The sequence below is a fragment of the Lampris incognitus genome, chromosome 13 (genome assembly GCF_029633865.1).
Source record: "Lampris incognitus isolate fLamInc1 chromosome 13, fLamInc1.hap2, whole genome shotgun sequence".
NCBI classification, from domain to species: Eukaryota; Metazoa; Chordata; class Actinopteri; order Lampriformes; family Lampridae; genus Lampris; species Lampris incognitus.
Genome location: NC_079223.1, coordinates 37,029,944 through 37,051,541, shown reverse-complemented (window position 1 = coordinate 37,051,541; position 21,598 = coordinate 37,029,944). Strand labels below are relative to the sequence as shown.

At 45.0% G+C, this 21,598-nt stretch overlaps 1 protein-coding gene and 1 pseudogene across 1 annotated transcript in view; both read left to right on the top strand.

Annotated features, from left to right (window-relative positions):
• The window catches only part of anapc1 (anaphase promoting complex subunit 1), a 206,103-nt gene that overhangs the window by 161,289 nt on the left and 23,216 nt on the right, over positions 1–21,598 (top strand). The window contains exons 46-50 of the mRNA XM_056291362.1: positions 1,623–1,700; positions 13,701–13,768; positions 15,141–15,279; positions 18,068–18,154; positions 21,219–21,314. Of these exons, the coding sequence (XP_056147337.1) occupies positions 1,623–1,700; positions 13,701–13,768; positions 15,141–15,279; positions 18,068–18,154; positions 21,219–21,314 (468 nt within the window). The remainder of the gene's footprint in view (positions 1–1,622; positions 1,701–13,700; positions 13,769–15,140; positions 15,280–18,067; positions 18,155–21,218; positions 21,315–21,598) is intronic.
• LOC130123314 (U2 spliceosomal RNA) lies at positions 18,229–18,383 on the top strand (annotated as a pseudogene).

Below are 21,598 nucleotides of genomic sequence, written 5' to 3'. Positions count from 1 at the left end.
CCTGACCTACATGTCTTTGGACTGTGGGAGGAGACCAGAGCACCCTGAGGAAACCCACGCAGACACGGGGAGAACATGCAAACTCCACACAGAGGACAATCCAGGATTACCCCCAAGGTTGGCCTACCCCAGGGCTCAAACCCAGGACCTTCTTGCTGTGCGGCGACCCCGCGAACCACTAATAATAATAATAAACTTTATTTACACAGCGCCTTTCAAAACAATGTTACCAGGTGCTTTACAATACCAGATAAAATAGTACACACAGTCAAGATTAAAAAAACCCATAAAGCATAATGTAATGTCATGGAGATACCAGTAGCACCAAGGAGTAAGCAACTATGTGATGTAAATAATATTAATGATGCGCACAGTTGTTTCACATTTGCCTTTGAAGTTGTACTCTAAATGTTATCAGAAGAAGTTACTCTTTTTGAGTATTTTAACCAAATACTGTACTGATCACATTTAGGACAGTGTATTCAGTTTCAAAGTTTCCTGCCCAACCCTGTGTAGTATTAATGAAGAATATGAAAGGATATTTAACTCCCAGCAGCTCTACTGGTGACTATTTACACAGACCGCATGTGACTGAATGCATACTGGACTATGATAACAAAGAGAGCAAGGGAAGTAAGACCATGTTCCTTGGATAAAGATAGGTTAAAAACATTCAGAAACTACTATGAATTTGTTTTATTTTCCTCAGTTGAAGGACAACTGTAGGTCAGTGGACAGTGGATGCTATCCAACTGTGGACACTACCTTGTGCTCCTGTGCCATATTTTAATCATCATTCCCAGCAGAGAGCTTAGTCTGGTGCTGTGAACATCAATCACTCCAAACATCTCTCCCTGTGTGAAGGCGACACAAAAACATTTCACGCACATTTCTCATGCACATTCCACATGCCTTAAATGAATCCACACAAAAAAAGAAGAAAAAAAGATGTATGAGTATATTAGGACATTCTAGAGTTTTAGTGTAACCTGTGGACATTTCAGATATTAAAAGCATATTCCAACACAGAGATCGCCGGTTCGATTACCTGTGTTACCTCCAGCTTAGTCAGGCATCCCTACAGACACAATTGGCTGTGTCTGTGGGTGGGAAGCTGAATGTGGGTTTGTGTCCTGGTTGCTGCACTAGTGCCTCCTCTGGTCGGTCAGGGCACCTGTTCGGCAGGGAGGGGGAACTGGGGGGAATAGCATGATCTTCCACCGCGCTATGTCCTCCAGGCGAAACTCCTGACTGTCAGATGAAAAGAAGCTGCTGGCGGCTCCACATGTATCAGAGGGGGCATGTGGTAGTCTGCAGCCCTCCCCGGATGGGCAGAGGAGGTGGAGCAGCAACCGGGACAGCTCGGAAGAGGGGGATAATTGACTGGATACAAATGGGGAAAAAAAGGGAGAACCCCCCCCAAAAAAAAACATCATCGCTGCCCCCTCCCACACACACGTGTGTGTGTGTGTGTGTGTGTGTGTGTGTGTGTGTGTGTGTATATATATATATATATACACGTGTGTGTGTGTTATTATGATATTGGTATAACCAATTTAGTTAAGGCATCCATTCCGTGGTTGCTGTGTGTACGTAATGATATTTTCCATTTCTTGTTCCAGGGGACCCAGTGGTATGAGGAGACAACAGTGGAACTAATGGCGCCTGCCATTCTGCCTGAGCTGCACCTCCTCAAACAGGTAAGGCTTGGGAAATGTTTATTGATTTTGTAGTCTACAGGAAGAGCCTAGTGATAAATGACCCCCTCAGTGTCAGATGGGTAATGCTTTACATTCACAAAGTGCTCTGAAAATTATTCCAGTTGATGTGCTGATCCCTTATCGATTTCACCTGTCAAATTCGCGAACATAATAAATCCTACTCCCCATGTGTCATTCTAATTTGGCCAAATCCCATCCCCCTTTCTAATTTTAACATTTTCTCCGGTTGTTGTCATGGCAACAACATTGCTTTATAAATCTAGAACCAACACCAGGTGGGTAACACTGCGTGAGCAGCCACTTCCCCCAAAAGAAATGAATTAGTATTGATGACACATTGATATTTTCTCATGTCTCATACTTAAAATGCTTTTTCAGACAGTTTCACTTCAGTCTAACTGTGTGCATGTGTGGGGATAGGGGAATAGAAATTCTCGAGGGAAAAAAAAATATACAGGTCTTGCCACAAAAGCATACATATAGTGGGTATAAAAATTCTATACAACCCTTTTAAAATGGCAGGCTTTTGTGATGTAAAAAAATGAAACCAAGATAAATCATAGCAGAACTTTTCCCACGTTTTTTGAAATTACAACGTATAAAAGCAAAGTGAAAAACAATCAGAAATCTTTTAGGGGAAAATGCAAAACTTGCAATAACCTGGTTGAATAAGTGTGCACACTTCTAAACAAGTACTTTGTTGAAGCACTTTTTGATTTTATTACAGTACTTAGTCTTTTTGGGTGAGAGCCTATGAGCTTCGCGCATCTTAACTTAGCAATATTGTCACACTCTTCCTTGCAGAAACCTTCTAGGTTTGCCAATTTGTGAGGGCATCTCTTGTGCACAGCCCTCTGCAGGTCAAAGATTTGTATTCAGGTCTGGGCTCTGGTTGGCCATTCCAAAATGTTGATCTTCTTTTGGTGAAGCCATTGCTTTGTTGATATGGATGTATGCTTTGGGTTGTTGTTGTTGTTGTTGTGCTGAAAAGTGAAATTCCCCTTGAGATTCCCCTGAAGGTTTTGTGCCAGAATCGACTGGTGTTTGGAGCTATTCATGATTCCCTCCACGTTGAATAATGCCCTAGTTCTGGCTGAAGAAAAGCAGCCCCACAGCATGATGCTGCCACCACCACCTTCACTGTGGGTTTGGTGTTCTTTTGGCAATGTGCTGTGTTGTTTGTGTGCCAAACATGCCTTTTGGAATTATGGCCAAAAATTTAAAGTTCTGTAAGTTATTTAAAACTTACTCGGAACACTGCTTTGTCTCTTTTTGACGCGCCCACCCGAACCCGTGATATTTTCTAGTAAGTTAACTGGAACCCGCTCGACCCGTGGGTTGTGGGTCGACCCGCGTGTCACTAGTGGACACTCCTTCTAATTTGTGGGTATGTGCATAAAATCAAACATACAGCCATGCAATCTCTATAGACAAACGTTGGCAGTAGGACAGGTCATACTGAAGAGCTCAGTGACAATTGTAAGTATGCTATTGTGAAGTGGAAAAGTCTTGGAGCAACGGTAGCACAGCCGTGAAGCGATAGGCCGCAAAAGCTGACAGAATGGGATCGCCGAGTGCTGAAGCGCGTAAAAGTCGTCTGCCTTCAGTTGCAGCAGTCATTACCAGGTTCCAAACTGCCTCTGGAAGCAACATCAGCACAAGAACTGTTCATCAGGAGCTTCATGAAACTGGTTTCCAAGGCCGAACAGCTGCACACAAGCCTAAGATCACCATGTGCAGTGCCAAGTGTTGGCTGGAGTGGTGTAAAGCACACCCCCATTGGACTCTGGAGCAGTTGAAATGCATTCTCTGGAGTGATGAATCATGCTTCACTATCTGACAGTCTGACAAATCTTGGTTTGGATAATACTGTTAGGGCTCGGTCTGTTGACCAACCTGGCAACCAGCAATGAGAGCGGGGGAAGGGCGCGTCTGAAACACCTGCAGCCTACCTACTCGTTAACCACTCTAGTATAAGTTTGTTTGCTTTCCAGAACTCGTCGCGAGTTCGTCCTGAACAGTCCCGTGAGTAAATTCTTCGTCTCGAGTTTTGTGACATTTCTGTGTCTCCCGGTGGAGTACAGATTGTAGTATTCTCCGTGTTTTTGCTTGTTTGATTATTCCCTTATGTCAGTTCTCCTTGAGAGCTTGTTCGGAGAAGAACTCTCTTTGTGTTTTCCCCATTGGATTTTCCCATCGTGATTTTCTAGTTGAGATCAAGTTTTTGATATTCTAATTTCTCCTCTCTCACTGTGGATCTTATTACTCGGTTGGACTTCGGACTTTAAAGGAGCAGTTTGTGTTTTTTTTCCCTTTCGGACTTTAAAGGAGCAGTTTACGTTTTTTCCCTTTCGGACTTTAAAGGAGCAGTTTACGTTTTTTCCCTTTCGGACTTTAAAGGAGCAGTTTACGTTTTTTCCTTTTCGGATTAAGGGGGCAGTTTACGTTTTCCCATTTTTAAGAAGCTATTCTCAAGTTCCGCCTGAAGCGCCTCCCCCTTCTGTCCAGGCCCGGCCGGCTCTCCTCTACGAGTCCTGCCAGGTTGGTGCTTTACTTTGTCTTGTGTTGTCGCTATTGGGTTCGTTCTACAAACCTTAACAGTACGAACTCGCCTTCACTATGAACCCAGACAACCCAGACGCCAATCCTGTCCAGGCTGCTCTCTATAAGCAGATTCAGCTTACAGCCTCCCACGGCCAGCAACTACAAGAGGCCGCTGTTGCCATGCAGGGCCTCCGGGCTCAGGTGCAACCCCTCCAGGCTTCGGTGGATTCTCTTTCGGCCCAGCAAGCGGCGCTCGCGAGCCAACAAGAGGAGGTTCTTAAGCAGTTGCAAACTCTCACAGCGGCTATCACCATCCAGCCAGCTGTCCCACCAGTTCCGGCCGCCCCTCCTCCAGCAGTGCCCGCAGCCGTTGCCTTAGACAATCCTACCGTTTATGTTTCGGATTTCCGGGAGCCCAGTATCTCCAATCCCAGGCCTTTTGATGGCAACTTTGAGACCTGTGCCACGTTCATCATGCAGTGTGAGCTTGTCTTCGCCCACCATTCCAGGGGGTTCACCACAGATGCTGCAAAAGTTGCTTACGTGACTAACCTGCTGACTGGCCGCGCTGCTCAGTGGGCCACTGCTTCCTGGTCCATGGGGGCCAGTTTCTGCTCTTCCTACGATGACTTTGTGGCTGAGCTTCGGAAGGTATTCCATCATCCAGTGTACGGTCAGGATCCGGGTGTCCGATTGAGCAGGATCCAGCAGGGCAGTGGCAGTGTCACTGACTACTCAGTCGAGTTCAGGCTGGCTGCGGCTGAGAGTGGCTGGAACGACCAGTCACTTCGGGTAACCTTCCGTAGGGGCCTCAGCGATGCCGTCAAGGATCAGCTAGCCACCCGGGAGGATCCTACCTCTCTCGACGACCTTATCAGCCTTGCCATCCGCATCGATGGACGTCTCCGCGAGAGAAGGCGCGAGCGAGGTCTACGGGGAACCGTTTCTACCTCTCAGCCATCCAGAGCTTCCGAAGGGGGCTCTTCTTCGTCGCACTCCACTTCCCCTGTGGCAAGCCTCTCCTCCTCCCAGACAGTGACAGAGGAGGAACCTATGCAGCTTGGGCGTACACGACTGACTCCCGCTGAACGTGAGGCCCGGTTCAAGGCAGGTCTCTGTCTTTACTGCGGTCTTAAGGGACACCGGATCAGCGAGTGTCCTACGCGGCCAAAAGATTAGGCTCACTGGGACCCCGGGAGATCCTAGTGAGCCGTCTTTCCTGTTCCCGCCATCCTGCTCCGGCTAACCATCTTGTGAGCGTTACCCTGGCTTGGGCAGACCAGCGGCTCACTGTAGGCGCACTCATCGATTCGGGAGCTGATGGGTGTTTCTTGGACTCTACGTTTGCTGCTCAAGCTAACATTCCATGTGAGGAATTGGAGAGGCCAATAGAGGCCTTTGCTCTGGATGAGCGCCGCCTGGCCAGTGTTACCCGACAGTCCTGTCCCGTGTCTCTCACTATTGCTGGAAACCATGTGGAGAGCCTTCAGTTCTTCGTCATCCAGTCTCCCTTAGTTCCTGTGATCTTGGGGCGTCCCTGGTTGGCTCAGCATGAGCCACACATTGCTTGGTCGTCTGGTAACATTTTGGAGTGGAGCTCCTCCTGTCACGCCCGGTGTCTTCAGGCCGCACCTGGCCCAGCAGTCCAGACTGTTCCGATTGCCCCTCCTCCCGACCTTTCCTCTGTTCCTCCCGAGTATCATGATCTCGGGGAGGTCTTCAGCAAGACGCGGGCTCAGTCTCTCCCTCCGCATCGGCCATATGATTGTGCTATCAACCTCCGTCCTGGGGCCTCTCTCCCTAGCAGTCGTCTTTACAGCCTTTCCATTCCCGAGAAGGCTGCTATGGACGATTACATTTCAGAATCGTTGGCGGCAGGGCTCATCCGACCCTCATCCTCCCAGGTGGCAGCTGGTTTCTTTTTCGTTAAGAAGAAGGATGGTGGTCTCCGACCCTGCATTGATTATCGCCAACTCAACGACATCACCATCAAGAATAAATACCCCCTGCCTCTGATGAGCTCCACCCTCGAACCCCTGACCCAGGCGACTGTCTTCACTAAGCTGGATCTCCGGAACGCCTACCATCTCGTTCGGATCCGGAAAGGGGACGAGTGGAAGACAGCCTTTAAGACTCCCCGTGGTCATTATGAGTACCTGGTAATGCCGTTCGGCCTCACCAACGCCCCGGCGGTGTTCCAGGCACTCATGAATGACATCCTTCGCGACATGCTCGACCAATTCGTTGTCGTCTACCTTGATGACATCCTCATCTTCTCCAGGTCCCTCGAGGAGCATGTCCAGCACGTGCGGCAGGTTCTCGAACGCCTCCTTCGTAACCGGCTGTTCGTCAAGGCTGAGAAATGCCTGTTCCATTCTGAGTCAGTGGACTACTTAGGTTTTATCGTGGAGGGAGGCAAGACTCGAGCTGATCCTCGCAAGATCAAAGCGGTGGTGGAATGGCCGGATCCTAAGTCACGTAAGGAACTGCAGAGCTTCCTCGGGTTCGCGAACTTTTACAGGAGGTTCGTCCGAAACTACAGCTCTGTAGCAGAACCCCTCACCCGTCTAACCTCCCCCTCTCAGCCGTTCGTCTGGTCCCCAGCTGCTCGCTCTGCATTTCTGTCGCTCAAGGAGAGGTTCACCAGTGCCTCCGTCCTACTCCATCCCGATCCCAAGAGGCAGTTCATAGTTGAGGTGGACGCTTCGGACACCGGATTGGGGGCTGTGCTCTCCCAACGATCAGAGACCGACCAGAAGGTTCATCCTTGCGCGTTCTTCTCCCGCCGGTTCCTTCCCGCCGAGGAGAACTACGATGTTGGTAATCGGGAGCTTCTCGCTGTAGTGGCTGCACTTGAGGAATGGCGCCATTGGCTGGAGGGGGCAGAGCATCCATTTACCATCTGGACTGATCATAAGAACCTGACGTTCATCCGGGCAACCAAACGTCTCAATGGTCGGCAGGCACGGTGGGCCAGTTTCCTCAGTCGGTTCGACTTCACACTGACTTATCGTCCTGGCTCCCGCAACACCAAGGCAGATGCTCTGTCTCGTCAACACCTTAAGGAACCTGTAACGGTGGAGCCAAGTCCCGTCCTCCCTGAGACCAAGGTCGTTGGCGTGGTGACCTGGGGCCTTGAAACGGTGGTCAAGCGCGCCTTGCGCTCCAGTCCAGCCCCGAGCAACGTGCCGCCTCGCCGACTGTTTGTTCCGGACTCAGTGAGGTCTCGGGTCCTCAAATGGGGCCACACCAGTCAGCTCGCTTGCCACCCTGGAGTCCACCGCACTTTCACTTTCATAGCTCGACGGTTCTGGTGGCCCACTATGAGGAGGGACGTCAAGGAGTTCGTCATGGCCTGCACCATCTGTGCCCGCAGCAAGGCCTCTCACCAGGCACCGGCTGGTCTGCTGCAGCCCCTTCCTATTCCCAGTCGGCCCTGGTCCCATGTGGCGTTGGATTTTGTCTCTGGACTTCCTCCGTCTCAGGGCAACACAGTGATCCTGACGGTGGTGGATCGCTTCAGCAAGGGTGTTCACCTGGTGGCTTTGCCTAAGCTTCCTTCTGCTTCAGAAACCGCTGACCTCCTGATGAGCCACGTCTTCCGTTTGCATGGACTTCCCAAGGACATTGTGTCAGACAGAGGGCCCCAGTTTGTTTCCCGTGTGTGGCGTGCTTTCTGCAAGGGGTTGGGCGCCTCGGTCAGCCTTTCGTCGGGATATCATCCGCAGACTAACGGACAGACTGAGAGGATGAACCAGAGTGTGGAATCTGCTCTCCGTTGCGTCGCTGCCAAGAAGCCAACCTCCTGGAGTCAGTTTCTCCCCTGGGTCGAGTATGCGGTCAACTCCCTGGTCAGCTCCGCCACCGGCCTCTCGCCCTTTGAGGCATCCCTTGGTTACCAGCCGCCCGTCTTCTCTGCACAGGAGTCCGAAGTTGAGGTTCCCTCCGTGCAGACTCATCTGGACCGCTGTCGTCGTGTCTGGGAGATCACCAGGGCTGCGCTGCTCCGTGCTACGGAACGTGCCAGACGAGGAGCTAACCGTCGCCGATCCACAGCACCAGCTTACCAACCCGGACAGAGAGTCTGGCTGTCCACCAAGGATCTCCCCCTTCAGTCCTCTGCCAAGAAGCTGAATCCCCAGTTCGTTGGACCCTTCGAGATCCAGGAAGTACCCAGTCCTGCAGTTGTGCGTCTTAAGCTCCCGGCCTCCATGAAGATCCATCCGGTTTTTCATGTGTCCCGAGTTAAGCCTGTCTCCGAGAGCCCCCTTATGCCTCCGGCCCCAGCTCCGCCTCCCCCTGAGATTGTGGATGGGCATCCACAGTGGAAGGTCCGTCGGCTGATGGACGTCCGACGCAGGGGACGGGGGTTCCAGTATTTGGTTGACTGGGAGGGCTATGGGGTGGAGGAACGAAGCTGGGTATCCCACCAGCTCATCATGGACCCTGGTCTGCTCGCTGAGTTCTATCGCCGTCACCCTGACAAGCCTGGCAGGTCGCCTGGTGGCTCCCGTAGAGGGGGGGGTACTGTTAGGGCTCGGTCTGTTGACCAACCTGGCAACCAGCAATGAGAGCGGGGGAAGGGCGCGTCTGAAACACCTGCAGCCTACCTACTCGTTAACCACTCTAGTATAAGTTTGTTTGCTTTCCAGAACTCGTCGCGAGTTCGTCCTGAACAGTCCCGTGAGTAAATTCTTCGTCTCGAGTTTTGTGACATTTCTGTGTCTCCCGGTGGAGTACAGATTGTAGTATTCTCCGTGTTTTTGCTTGTTTGATTATTCCCTTGTGTCAGTTCTCCTTGAGAGCTTGTTCGGAGAAGAACTCTCTTTGTGTTTTCCCCATTGGATTTTCCCATCGTGATTTTCTAGTTGAGATCAAGTTTTTGATATTCTAATTTCTCCTCTCTCACTGTGGATCTTATTACTCGGTTGGACTTCGGACTTTAAAGGAGCAGTTTGTGTTTTTTTTCCCTTTCGGACTTTAAAGGAGCAGTTTACGTTTTTTCCCTTTCGGACTTTAAAGGAGCAGTTTACGTTTTTTCCCTTTCGGACTTTAAAGGAGCAGTTTACGTTTTTTCCCTTTCGGATTAAGGGGGCAGTTTACGTTTTCCCATTTTTAAGAAGCTATTCTCAAGTTCCGCCTGAAGCGCCTCCCCCTTCTGTCCAGGCCCGGCCGGCTCTCCTCTACGAGTCCTGCCAGGTTGGTGCTTTACTTTGTCTTGTGTTGTCGCTATTGGGTTCGTTCTACAAACCTTAACAAATACCAGAAAAAGGCTACCTGCCTGAATACAAAGTGCCAACCATAAATGGCTTGGGCTACACCCCTTAGTTCTAGTGAAGGGAAATCTTAATGCTACATCATGCAATGACATTTTAGAGAATTGCATGCTTTCAATTTTGTAGCAACAGTTTGGAGAAGGCCCTTTCTTGTTTCAGTCTGACAGTGCCCCTGTGTGCAAAGTGAGGTCCATAAAGACATGGTTTGCAGAGTTTGGTGTGGAAAAACTTGATTGATCCTGACCTCAACCCCTTCCAACACCTTTCGGATGAATTGGAACACCAACAGTGAGCCAGGCCTTCTCCCCAATATCAATGCCCAACCTCACGAATGCTCTTGTGGCTGAAGGGAAGTGAATCCCTGCAGCCATTTTCCAAAATCTAGTGGAAACCTTCCCAGAAGAGTGGAGGCTTACAGCAGCAAAGGGAGGACCAACTCCATATTAATGCCCATGGATTTGCAATGAGATTTTCAAAAAGCACATATAGGTGTGATGTTCAGGTGTTCACATACTTTTGGCCATGTAGTCTATTTAGTATTGACTACCCTAATTTGAAGTCTGATTAGTGAGTGACAGGTGACTAGAAAACAGGCCCCGGCCAGTTTTGCTGTAAATCTGGAATTGAACTGGGCCTCAGTCAGAAAGCCATCAGGAGGTGTCCGGGTAGTGTGGCGATCTATTCCGTTGCCTACCAACACGGGGATCGCCGCTTCGAATCCCCATGTTACCCCTGGCTTGATTAGGCATCCCTACAGACACAATTGGCCGTGTCTGTGGGTGGGAAGCCAGATGTGGGTGTGTGTCCTGGTCACTGCACTAGCACCTCCTCGTCGGAGCACCTGTTCAGCGGGGAGGGGGAATAGCGTGATCCTCCCACGCGCTACATTCCCCTGGCGAAACGCCTCACTATCAGGTGAAAAGAAACGGCTGGTGATTCCACGTGTATCAGAGGAGACGTAGTAGTCTGCAGCCCTCCCGGGATCAGCAGAGGGGTTGGAGCAGTGACCGGGACAACTCAGAAGAGTAGGGTAATTGGCCAGATACAATTGGGAGAAAAGGGGGTGGGGGGGAGCCATCAGGAGAATAACTACATAGTATGCAGAAAATGTCTGCTTGGATTCATTTTAAATGACTTTCAACCACTTCTTTCAGCTCCCCGTGTCCTTTAGAACAGTGGTTCTCAACCTTTTTGGGGTCCTGGACCCCCTGCGTATTTTTGATCTACCCTGAGGACCCCTCCACCTGATCTTGGGGGAGGGGGTTGCAATTTGATAGAAACAGTAGAAGCTGCATTTTAAATTGCATTATAGCATTTATTCACTCTTTGGGGCAAAAATAAGAGCTTTCAGTTGTAACTTAGATATAGTTAACAAAACAGAATTCTTATGCAGTAACTTTCAGATATATGTAACAAAACAGAATATGTATTCAGTAACTTTCAGATATACACTACCGTTCAAAAGTTTGGGATCACCCAAACAATTTCGTGTTTTCCATGAAAAGTCACACTTATTCACCACCATATGTTGTGAAATGAATAGAAAATAGAGTCAAGACATTGACAAGGTTAGAAATAATGATTTGTGTTTGAAATAAGATTTTTTTTACATCAAACTTTGCTTTCGTCAAAGAATCCTCCATTTGCAGCAATTACAGCATTGCAGACCTTTGGCATTCTAGCTGTTAATTTGTTGAGGTAATCTGGAGAAATTGCACCCCACGCTTCCAGAAGCAGCTCCCACAAGTTGGATTGGTTGGATGGGCACTTCTTTGAGCAGATTGAGTTTCTGGAGCATCACATTTGTGGGGTCAATTAAACGCTCAAAATGGCCAGAAAAAGAGAACTTTCATCTGAAACTCGACAGTCTATTCTTGTTCTTAGAAATGAAGGCTATTCCATGCGAGAAATTGCTAAGAAATTGAAGATTTCCTACACCGGTGTGTACTACTCCCTTCAGAGGACAGCACAAACAGGCTCTAACAGGTACTATTTAATGAAGATGCCAGTTGGGGACCTGTGAGGCGTCTGTTTCTCAAACTAGAGACTCTAATGTACTTATCTTCTTGCTCAGTTGTGCAACGCGGCCTCCCACTTCTTTTTCTACTCTGGTTAGAGCCTGTTTGTGCTGTCCTCTGAAGGGAGTAGTACACACCGGTGTAGGAAATCTTCAATTTCTTAGCAATTTCTCGCATGGAATAGCCTTCATTTCTAAGAACAAGAATAGACTGTCGAGTTTCAGATGAAAGTTCTCTTTTTCTGGCCATTTTGAGCGTTTAATTGACCCCACAAATGTGATGCTCCAGAAACTCAATCTGCTCAAAGAAGTGCCCATCCAACCAATCCAACTTGTGGGAGCTGCTTCTGGAAGCGTGGGGTGCAATTTCTCCAGATTACCTCAACAAATTAACAGCTAGAATGCCAAAGGTCTGCAATGCTGTAATTGCTGCAAATGGAGGATTCTTTGACGAAAGCAAAGTTTGATGTAAAAAAAATCTTATTTCAAATACAAATCATTATTTCTAACCTTGTCAATGTCTTGACTCTATTTTCTATTCATTTCACAACATATGGTGGTGAATAAGTGTGACTTTTCATGGAAAACACAAAATTGTTTGGGTGATCCCAAACTTTTGAACGGTAGTGTATGTAACAACAGAATTTTTATGCAGTAACTTTTAACAATGCAAACGGGAGCGAGATCTCTTATTAAAATACAATAAATTACACATGAAGTCCAAGGAACACACCAGACAGGTCAGGGATAAAGTTGTGGAGAAGTTTAAAGCAGGGTTAGGCTATAAAAAGATTTCCCAAGCTTTGAACATCTCACGGAGCACTGTTCAATCCATCATCCGGAAATGGAAAGAGTATGGCACAACTGCAAACCTACCAAGACACGGCCGTCCACCTAAACTTACAGGCCGAACAAGGAGAGCACTGATCAGAGATGCAGCCAAGAGGTCCGTGGTGACTCTGGACGAACTGCAGAGATCCACAGCTCAGGTGGGGGAATCTGTCCACAGGACAACTATTGGTCGTGCACTGCACAAATCTTGCCTTTATGGAAGAGTGGCAAGAAGAAAGTCATTGTTAAAAGAAAACCATAAGAAGTCCCGTTTGCAGTTTGCCAGAAGCCATGTGGGGGACACAGCAAACATGTGGAAGAAGGTGCTCTGGTCAGATGAGACCAAAATTGAACTTTTTGGCCTAAATGCAAAACGCTATGTGTGGCGGGAAAGCTAACACTGCACATCACTCTGAACACACCACCATCCCCACTGTCAAACATGGTGGTGGCAGCATCATGCTCTGGGGGTGCTTCTCTTCAGCAGGGACAGGGAAGATGGTCAGAGTTGATGGGAAGATGGATGGAGCCAAGTACAGGGCAATCTTGGAAGAAAACCTGTTGGAGTCTGCAAAAGACTTGAGACTGGGGCGGAGGTTCACCTTCCAGCAGGACAACGACCCTAAACATAAAGCCCGGGCTACAATGGACTGGTTTAAAACAAAACATATTCACGTGTTAGAATGGCCCAGTCAAAGCCCGGACCTAAAGCCAATTGAGAATCTGTGGCAACATCTGAAAACTGCCGTTCACAAACGCTCTCCATCTAATCTGACTGAGCTTGAGCTGTTTGCAAAGAAGAATGGGCAAAAATTTCAGTCTCTAGATGTGCAAAGCTGGTAGAGACATACCCCAAAAGTCTTGCAGCTGTAGTTGCAGCAAAAGGCGGTTCCACAAAGTATTGACTCAGGGGGGCTGAATACTTTTGCACACCGCACTTTTCAGTTTTTTATTTGTAAAAATTTTTTTAAATCATGTATCATTTTCTTTGTACTTCACAATTGTGTGCCACTTTGTTTTGGTCTTTCACATAAAATTCCAATAAAATATATTTATGTTTGTGGTTGAAACGTGACAAAATGTGGAAAAGTTCAAGGGGTATGAATACTTTTGCAAGCCACTGTAAATATAATTTCATATGACTAAATTGGTGCTAAGACAAGGCAAACCACATTATCTAGAATATTGGCTCTTCAATTTTTTTTCTGTTGATTGTTTCTACCTAAAGTGAATTTAGCAGTTCCTTGTTGTTTACTGTTATTTGTTATTATTAAAATAAAGTTAATTTTGTCTTGTTTGTGACATTTGCAGGTTAAGGTGAAGGGGCCACGTTACTGGGAACTTTCTATCGTCCTCAACAAAGGAACCCAACATCTCAAGTATGTAAGGACAGAAGGGACATAAACGTCATCTTTTGAGTCATTTAAAAGGAAACTTAAGTCTAAATGCTCAGACACAACCAGCAAACACATCGAGTTCTGCCCTAAACGGAGATTTCCTCCACCCAAAGAGAATGACTGCTAATCTTTTAAGGTCCTGAAAGCTTTGTTTACCAAGTGCCAATATCTTTAAGGATGGAGTCATCTACATTTTAGAGTTATTGAACCATGAATTTCAATCCATTTGCACCACACTATCTCTCAAAGTTTAATTGAATGATGTTGGTCCTCAAGTTTACATGTGTGTTTTTTGGAATTCTGTGTATTCAAGTATAGTTTCATTTGGATTTATGAAGGAGGACAGGAACGAGTGTATTAGAGGGACAGCTCAGGTTGGATGGTTTGGAGACAAAGCAAGAGAGGCAAGATTGAGATGGCTTGGATATGTGAGGAGGAGAGATGCTGGGTATAATGGGAGAAGGATGCTGAATATAGAGCTGCCAGGGAAGAGGAAAAGAGGAAGGCCAAAGAGGAGGTTTATGGATGTGGTGAGCGAGGACCTGCAGGTGGCTGATGTGACAGAGGAAGATGCAGAGGACAGGAAGAGATGGAAACGAGTGATCCGCTGTGGCCACCCCTAACGGGAGCAGCCGAAAGTAGTAGTAGTAGTAGTATTCAAGTATAGATACAAGTAATAATTATAGAAATATAAGTAATGGTAATTGACACCAATGAACTGACTTTGGTTAGTGTAACGCGGGTGTCATGGCTTCCCTTTGTCCTCATTTCTATGTCATATCATGTCAGATTTATTTGTATAGCCGAAATCACAATGTAGCAGCAGAGGGCTTTGCAATTACAGTTACATTCTGTATAATGTATGGCACCCCGTATCCTTAGACCCTCAGTTTGGAGCTCTCCATACTTCTTTTTAACTCTAGGGACAGAGAGGAGAGCTGCACTTTGGGATTGGAAGGTGCGGGATGGTACATTAGACATACATAGATCATCAACATGCAAAGAGTAGGAAAATCAAAATACAAAAAAAATATTGCCGGAAAATTATAAAACAGGCAAATTATGTCATGAGCATAAAATGGCAGGTGCAAGTAGAATTAAAAGGTGACATCAATAATATTAGTATAAATAAGAGTGCAATAATGAAGGAAGCCAGTTCGTATCTCTGGAGAGCAGGAGTTTGTTCCATACCCCCTCCCTCCCTCACTCTGCTCCCCATATCCATCTTTCTTCCTTTCTCCATCATCCTCCCACTCATTTATCTCTCCTCTCCCCCCTTTTTTTTCTCTCCTTTGCTTCTTCTCTCTCTCTCTCTCCCTCCAACCCACTCTCTCCTTCTCTCCCTGTCTGTCAGGTCCATCTTGTCCAGAGATGGGGTGTTGTATGTAAAGCTTAGGGCAGGCCACCTGCCCTACAAAGATGACCCCCAGGGCTGGAAGAGCCTGCTGTCCTCTACTGTCAACAAGCGCTCCTCTGAAGTCAGAGCCTTCAAGGTACGCAAAAGGCTTAAAATCTAACCTTTTTATTTATGCATAGCGGCTAACCCCCACTTGTGTTAACAAAGTCAGCATGATGTTTGTTTATGGTCAGCATTTAAGATAAGACTTAAAGGGAGGCAACTGATTTGAATCTTAGATAGGATGGGTATTCTCGAAAAGGGAAAGATGACGAATTATATTTATCCTTGTGGGATAATTGTGTTGTGCAGCAGTGAGCGGACTCAAAACTGTGCAACAATGCAGACTTAAAAAGGGTAATAAAAAAAAAAGAAGTTACTCTATAATAACTGTTAGACAAGCTATGCATGGTATAAAATGAACTGACTGGGGGGTGCCTCGGTGGCTCACCTGGTAGAGCACGTACCACATAAAGCTGTGTCTTTACCGCAGTGGCCTGGGTTCAAATCCGACCCGGGCCCTTTGCTGTATGTCATCCCCTCTCTTTCTCCTGCCTTTCCTGTCTCTCTTGACTATTGCTGTGAAAAATGGCAAAAAAAATGAACTGGCAATTATGAATAGAATACCCCGCTCTAGAAGTGATAAAAGAAATGGATGAATTAAAATCATCATATGAGCACAAGCAGACAGGAACCGCATAACAGCACAGGAAAATCATGAAAACAAACAAGCAATATTAAAATACAAGAATAATCTAGAAAGCTCAGCCCTAAAAACAGAATTAAAAAAATAGCTGCAAGCGGCAATTCCGCAGTTTTGAAGTTCATTGGTCAAGATATCAACAAGCTTTACACAATAAGCTTGGTCCAATAATGATCCACAGAAAATTTGATAGCGACCGGACCGATGGTTTAGGGGGAGATGTCAAAAATGTGTTTTTCAAAAATTTCAAAATGGCGGAAAATCCAGTCAGGCACACTTTAGTGGCTCTTAGGGCAAATGTCTAGAGTAAGGATAGATGGGTGTCTGTACCAAGTTTCGTGTAAATCGGACTTACTGCATAGGTGTTATGACTGCAAAGTTGACCTTCATTATAATGCCCCCATCAGGCCTATTGGGGTCATATTTCTTGGGCAGCACTTGCACACAACTTCCAATCAATAGGCAAAATCTCCTCCTCTGCCATTTACCATCTGATGGGAATTTGTGCAAACATTTCTGAAGAAGAAAAATAACACAAAAACAATAGGGTTTCAGCCCTTTGAACTTGAACCCCTAATTATGTAGCAGAAAAGAATGTCATGGGAGAAAACCAGGAAGTGGAGTGCAGGAATGCAGGCTTGTCTGCAAAGATCAGTGGAAAGCTATCCTCAAAAGCAGAAGTATTTGAATGTCATGAGCTTGCTAGAATATAATCCACAATAACGTGCGCTAAAGGATTTTAACACACAATGCGGAGGCAATCACCCTCTGTGGAGTAAATAAAAAAGTTAGTTAATAATGTTATGCCAGAAACAATGATAATCATGTCATACCACGGTCACAGAACTATATAATATTTACTAGATGGTTTAACCATGCTGGTTAAACATAAGACCAGCATGGCTGATATCGTATGACTTCTATACACATGAAAAGTCACATCCTTTATAAGTCTATAAACCCCTAACTATGTAATCAAGTCAAGTGAAGCCAATTTTATCAGTATACCCCATTATCATAAATTACAAATTTGCCTCAGTGGGCTTTACAGCAATACAACATCCTGTCCTTAGACCCTCACATCAGACAAGGAACAACTCCCTAAAAAAAAAAACATTTAACAGTGAGAAAAAATAGGAAGAAACTTCAGGGAGAGCAACAGAGGAGGGATCTCTCTCCCAAGATGGACAACGTGCAATGGATGTTGTGTGTACACAATTTCCAGAATACAACATTGAAAGAGCATAACAGAATTATAATGGAATTATAAAATATATGAAGAATATGATGAGGAGGATGTCAAGCAGTGTCTAGATACCACTGGAACAGGCCAGGACCCCGAGCCACGCGACCACCATCACCATGTAGACCTGACAGGAGGACAGACTACACACGCACACAGGGAAGACTCACATCATACCATTCACATATGTGGGACAAGCGACAAGAAAAGTCATTGGTCACACATCAGATTGAGAGATCTCCCAGTCCAATCTATCACCTTCCCCATCTTAGCAGGACATTTTGGTTCACAGATGGTTTTTTGGGTCATTGGTGCTTGCAGCTGTATGCCAATATACACTGTGGGAACATTAACTCGGTTTACATTTTTATTTTTCAGTCATATTATTGCTCCTGTCTTAAATTGTGCTGGTATTCAGGTATTGTTTTTAAATGATACAGTAGTTGTTTTGTGATTTATTCATAGATTTCAGTTTCGTTGTGTGGAATACGCCAAGGGATAAAACCCCATGTTTTGTTTTTTTTAATTTCCTCTTCAGCCAGGGTTCTTTTGATAACATAATCTTGTTGCATTCCAACCTACAGGGACATTGTTACTGTGCTTAAATAGCAACACATACCGATTTTCTAAAATGTGCTTTGCATTTTAATAGAATTATGGTTTTGGTGTGTGTCCATCCATTCTGTGAGCATGTGTGTGAAACTTATCCACGATGAAACCAAACCAGTAATTTCAAAATTCACCTTCGGTGAGATTCAGACAAAATGATGGTCTTGAACTTGTTTTAAGTTAAATAAGTGAGGCATGTTAATTTTGCTGAAGAAAGCTGCGGTAGAAAATGCTCAACAAGCTGTCAAAAACTATAACACTTCATCATAGCTTTTCTTTACAAAGGGGACTTTTTATTTCATTATGTATTGTTTTTGTGTGTGTCTGCAGCCTGAGGCCATTTCCACCTTAACCTCTGACCCTTCCCTGGTGTCCTTCGCTGATTTCTTCTGTAAAAATTCAGACAGAGTGAAACAGGTAAGTTTAAAGCAGGGACAGACACAAGAAAAAGATGTTACCTGTTTTATTTTATTTTTTTCAATTTCTCCCAAATCGCTTCTCGGCCTGTTTTCTAAGATGAAGTGTAGTATCTGTTCTTATCAGTTTAATATCTGACATGTCCCTTACCCAGGGACCATATATTAAATTGATTTTTGGAACAGGGAGATGGAATAGGGGCTTGCTCCATCCACTCCAAATTATCTTTGAGTGGCGCAGTGGTTAGCGCTGTCACTTCACAGCAATAAGGTCCTGGGTTCGGACCCCGGGGTTGTCCAACCTTGGGAGTCATCCCAGGTCGTCCTCTGTGTGGAGTTTGTCTGTTGTCCCCGTGTTTGCGGTGGGTTCTGTCCAGGTGCTGCGGTTTCCCCCACCATCAAAAAGACATGCATGTTAAATTTATAATACTCTTGTCTGTGCCCCTGACCGAGGCATGGCAAGACAAACTGGAGTTGGTCCCCGGGTGCTGCACGGCGGCCGCCCACTGTTCCTAGCTATACAGCTAGGATGGGTTAAATGCAGAGAGAAATTTCCTCACAGGGATCAATAAAGTATCTCAAAATAAAAAAAAAAGTAGAACCTTAATTCGGTTATTGTCAGGATTCTGTCCTCTCAGAGCAATTACATTGCCGCTTACTCGTTGCATTGTGGGTTTAAGTGCCCCCCATCCCCCCAACAATCTTTTGGCGTCACTCAAAGTGTACAACTATAGCACGTAGCCAGCTCCACCATCAGATGGTAAGGGGACACTGGCCTTTTGTAGGTTCACCAATGAGAAATAACACAACACTTCCATGCTCATAAGCATATTGCCGACTCTGGGGTATTGTAACATCGGCATTAAATCTGTGTCCCATTGCCTCTAAATCTGTGTTCCATTCTGCTGCCCATCTTTCGGCGCAGGTTGAAAACTCACCTCTTTAAGAACTACTACCCTGTTACTTGTTCTTAGCACCTATTTTATTCACTCATTTAAAAAAATATATATATATCTTTCTTGCTCTTTTACTTAAGCACTGGTTTTGCTCTTTATGCTTGTTTAGATGCACTTATGACCTCTAATGACTAGTAGTTCTCCTGATTTCCTACGTTAACTGCACTTATTGTAAGTTGCTTTGGATAAAAGCGTCAGCTAAATGACTGTACTGTAAAGTAATGTAATGTAAGGTAACACTGGCATCAAGCCTGTGATCAGATGTACTTTTAACATGAATGTCAGTTCCAGCTCAGAAAGAATTAGGTAAATTATAGGATTTTGCTATTGAGCTATTAGGTTATGTAAACGAGACAATTAACCATGAAACACCTTGTGGCCTCTTTGGATTTGTTATTCTTGGAATGAGGACCTGTATTTTAGATTTATTAAGTACTGACCCAGGAACTGTGGATCTTATTATGTACAAAAGCTATGTTTTACTTGAGGCTGAGATTTATAACAAAACACTTGGACTACAAAGCCATAGCCAAATATGTTCTAAAACACTACATGACCATTAAAAATTGAATGTAGATGTCACAACGTTAATTGTTTAAAACATCTAATACTCTAACATAGCCACCATTGATGGACATTAATGGGCTTTGTTTCTGTAAAATCATTATCTCAGTGCCAAATTTTATCATTTTGAAATGTAATGAAAATGAATGATAGGTCAGAAGATGAATAAGTAGACAGGTAGACAGTGCCATGTTATAAAAAATAGATTTCTGCAGATTTATAGCAAATTAAAAACGGCCTAAGTTATTTCTCTCTGAAGTTTATTGTAGAATCCGTGGCTTGAAACATATGAATGCATTAAAATACATCATGGAGAGGCAAAGGGTAAAAAAACCATATATGTCAAGGCTTAAAACCTCAGAAGCGCAGGGAGGATTCTAAGAAAGACCAGAGCTTTAGTGAGATTAAATTCCTCTCAGACCCGATAACCATGCCTGTGAGAGGAAGTGACCAAAGGAGAAAAGAATTGCTAAAAAGATAAGTAACGGTTTTCCCCTTTGCTCAAAATTCCCAGAGTGCACGAAACACAAGCGTTGTGCATTGAGAGCCTTCCATGCTGGGCTCCCCAAGCTTCCAGGTAGCAGGCTGCCCCCCCCCCCCCAAGACTGTATAGATTGTCCTTTGTGACACACCACTTAATCATCTTGTTAATCACTTGAGTCCCATTTTTACGAAGCATCAACGGTTGCTCCTCCACAGCACAGGTTAATTGAATGGATGGTACAGAGGCCTTTTTTTTTCTTTCTCCAGACCCAACCATGAAATGAAAACAAAATTGTCATTTTACACCATCAAATCATGTTATTGAATTCAGGGACTAGGTTTGTAGCTTTTACTGATGTTTATCTGTTTGTCAGTGTTGTATTCTCTTTATCAAATCAATTTTATTTGTATAGCCCAATATCACAAATTACAAATTTGCCTCAGTGGGCTTAACAGCAACACAACATCCTGTCCTTAGACCCTCTCATCGGATAAGGAAAAACTCCCTAAAAAAACCCTTTAATGTCTTTATGTTTCCTCCCATTTTCTTTGTCTCATGTGATCTCTCAATGTAATCTCAGTTGCTTTATTTTGTTGTTTTAGAAATGTGGATGTGGTAAACTTGTATTCCTTGACAATTAATCACTTGTCCTGTTGATGTCTGGGTTTTTAATTGGCATAAAATGCCTCTACAGTTGTATCCCTGTGTCTCCCAATGTGCATGTTGCTCTCTGTTTAATAAAATCTGTCTGTCTATCTTAATGTATATTCTCCCTGTCTCTCTTGCTTTCTCTGGTTTTAACGTATTTCTTCATGCTTAACTGAATTAACACAGGCTCAGTCTTTCTTCCTGAGTCCCAACATTCAAACTAAAAGTCCCGCATTTATGTATATGTAACCATTTAAGTGTGTTTCATAAGCCTGCCTGATTCTTCACTCTTTCTGTTGTATTAGACCTTTTTAACATTTATAGCAAATCTGTCTGCTTGTCTACCTTTCATATATCTATCTGTCTTGTGTTTTAACAAACAAATTCCCTCTTTCTATGTGTGGTTTGTCCAGAGAGAGGACACTCAGACATTGTTTTCGGCCATGCTGTTTGAGTGCGTGACCCAGGAGAATCCAGACATGCTGCCCACATACATCGCTATTGACCAGGTAATTCACAAACATGGAGTCTTACTATACATGGGGCCCATTATTACAAGCTGGACAGAGCCACGTCATTAATATTTTTTGTCCATTTTATATCTAAACCATTGTTTTTATAAGCACTATATAATAATTATTTTTTCTTATTAATGGGCTATTTGAAAAAAGCACACTCATTCATGCTTTTATCACTGTATTTATCTTTAGTACTATTTCCTTTTTTATTTAAGTTTTTAATGAGTTGCTTTAAGGAAAATTACTACAAATGAACAAGTACAAAAGATAAAAAA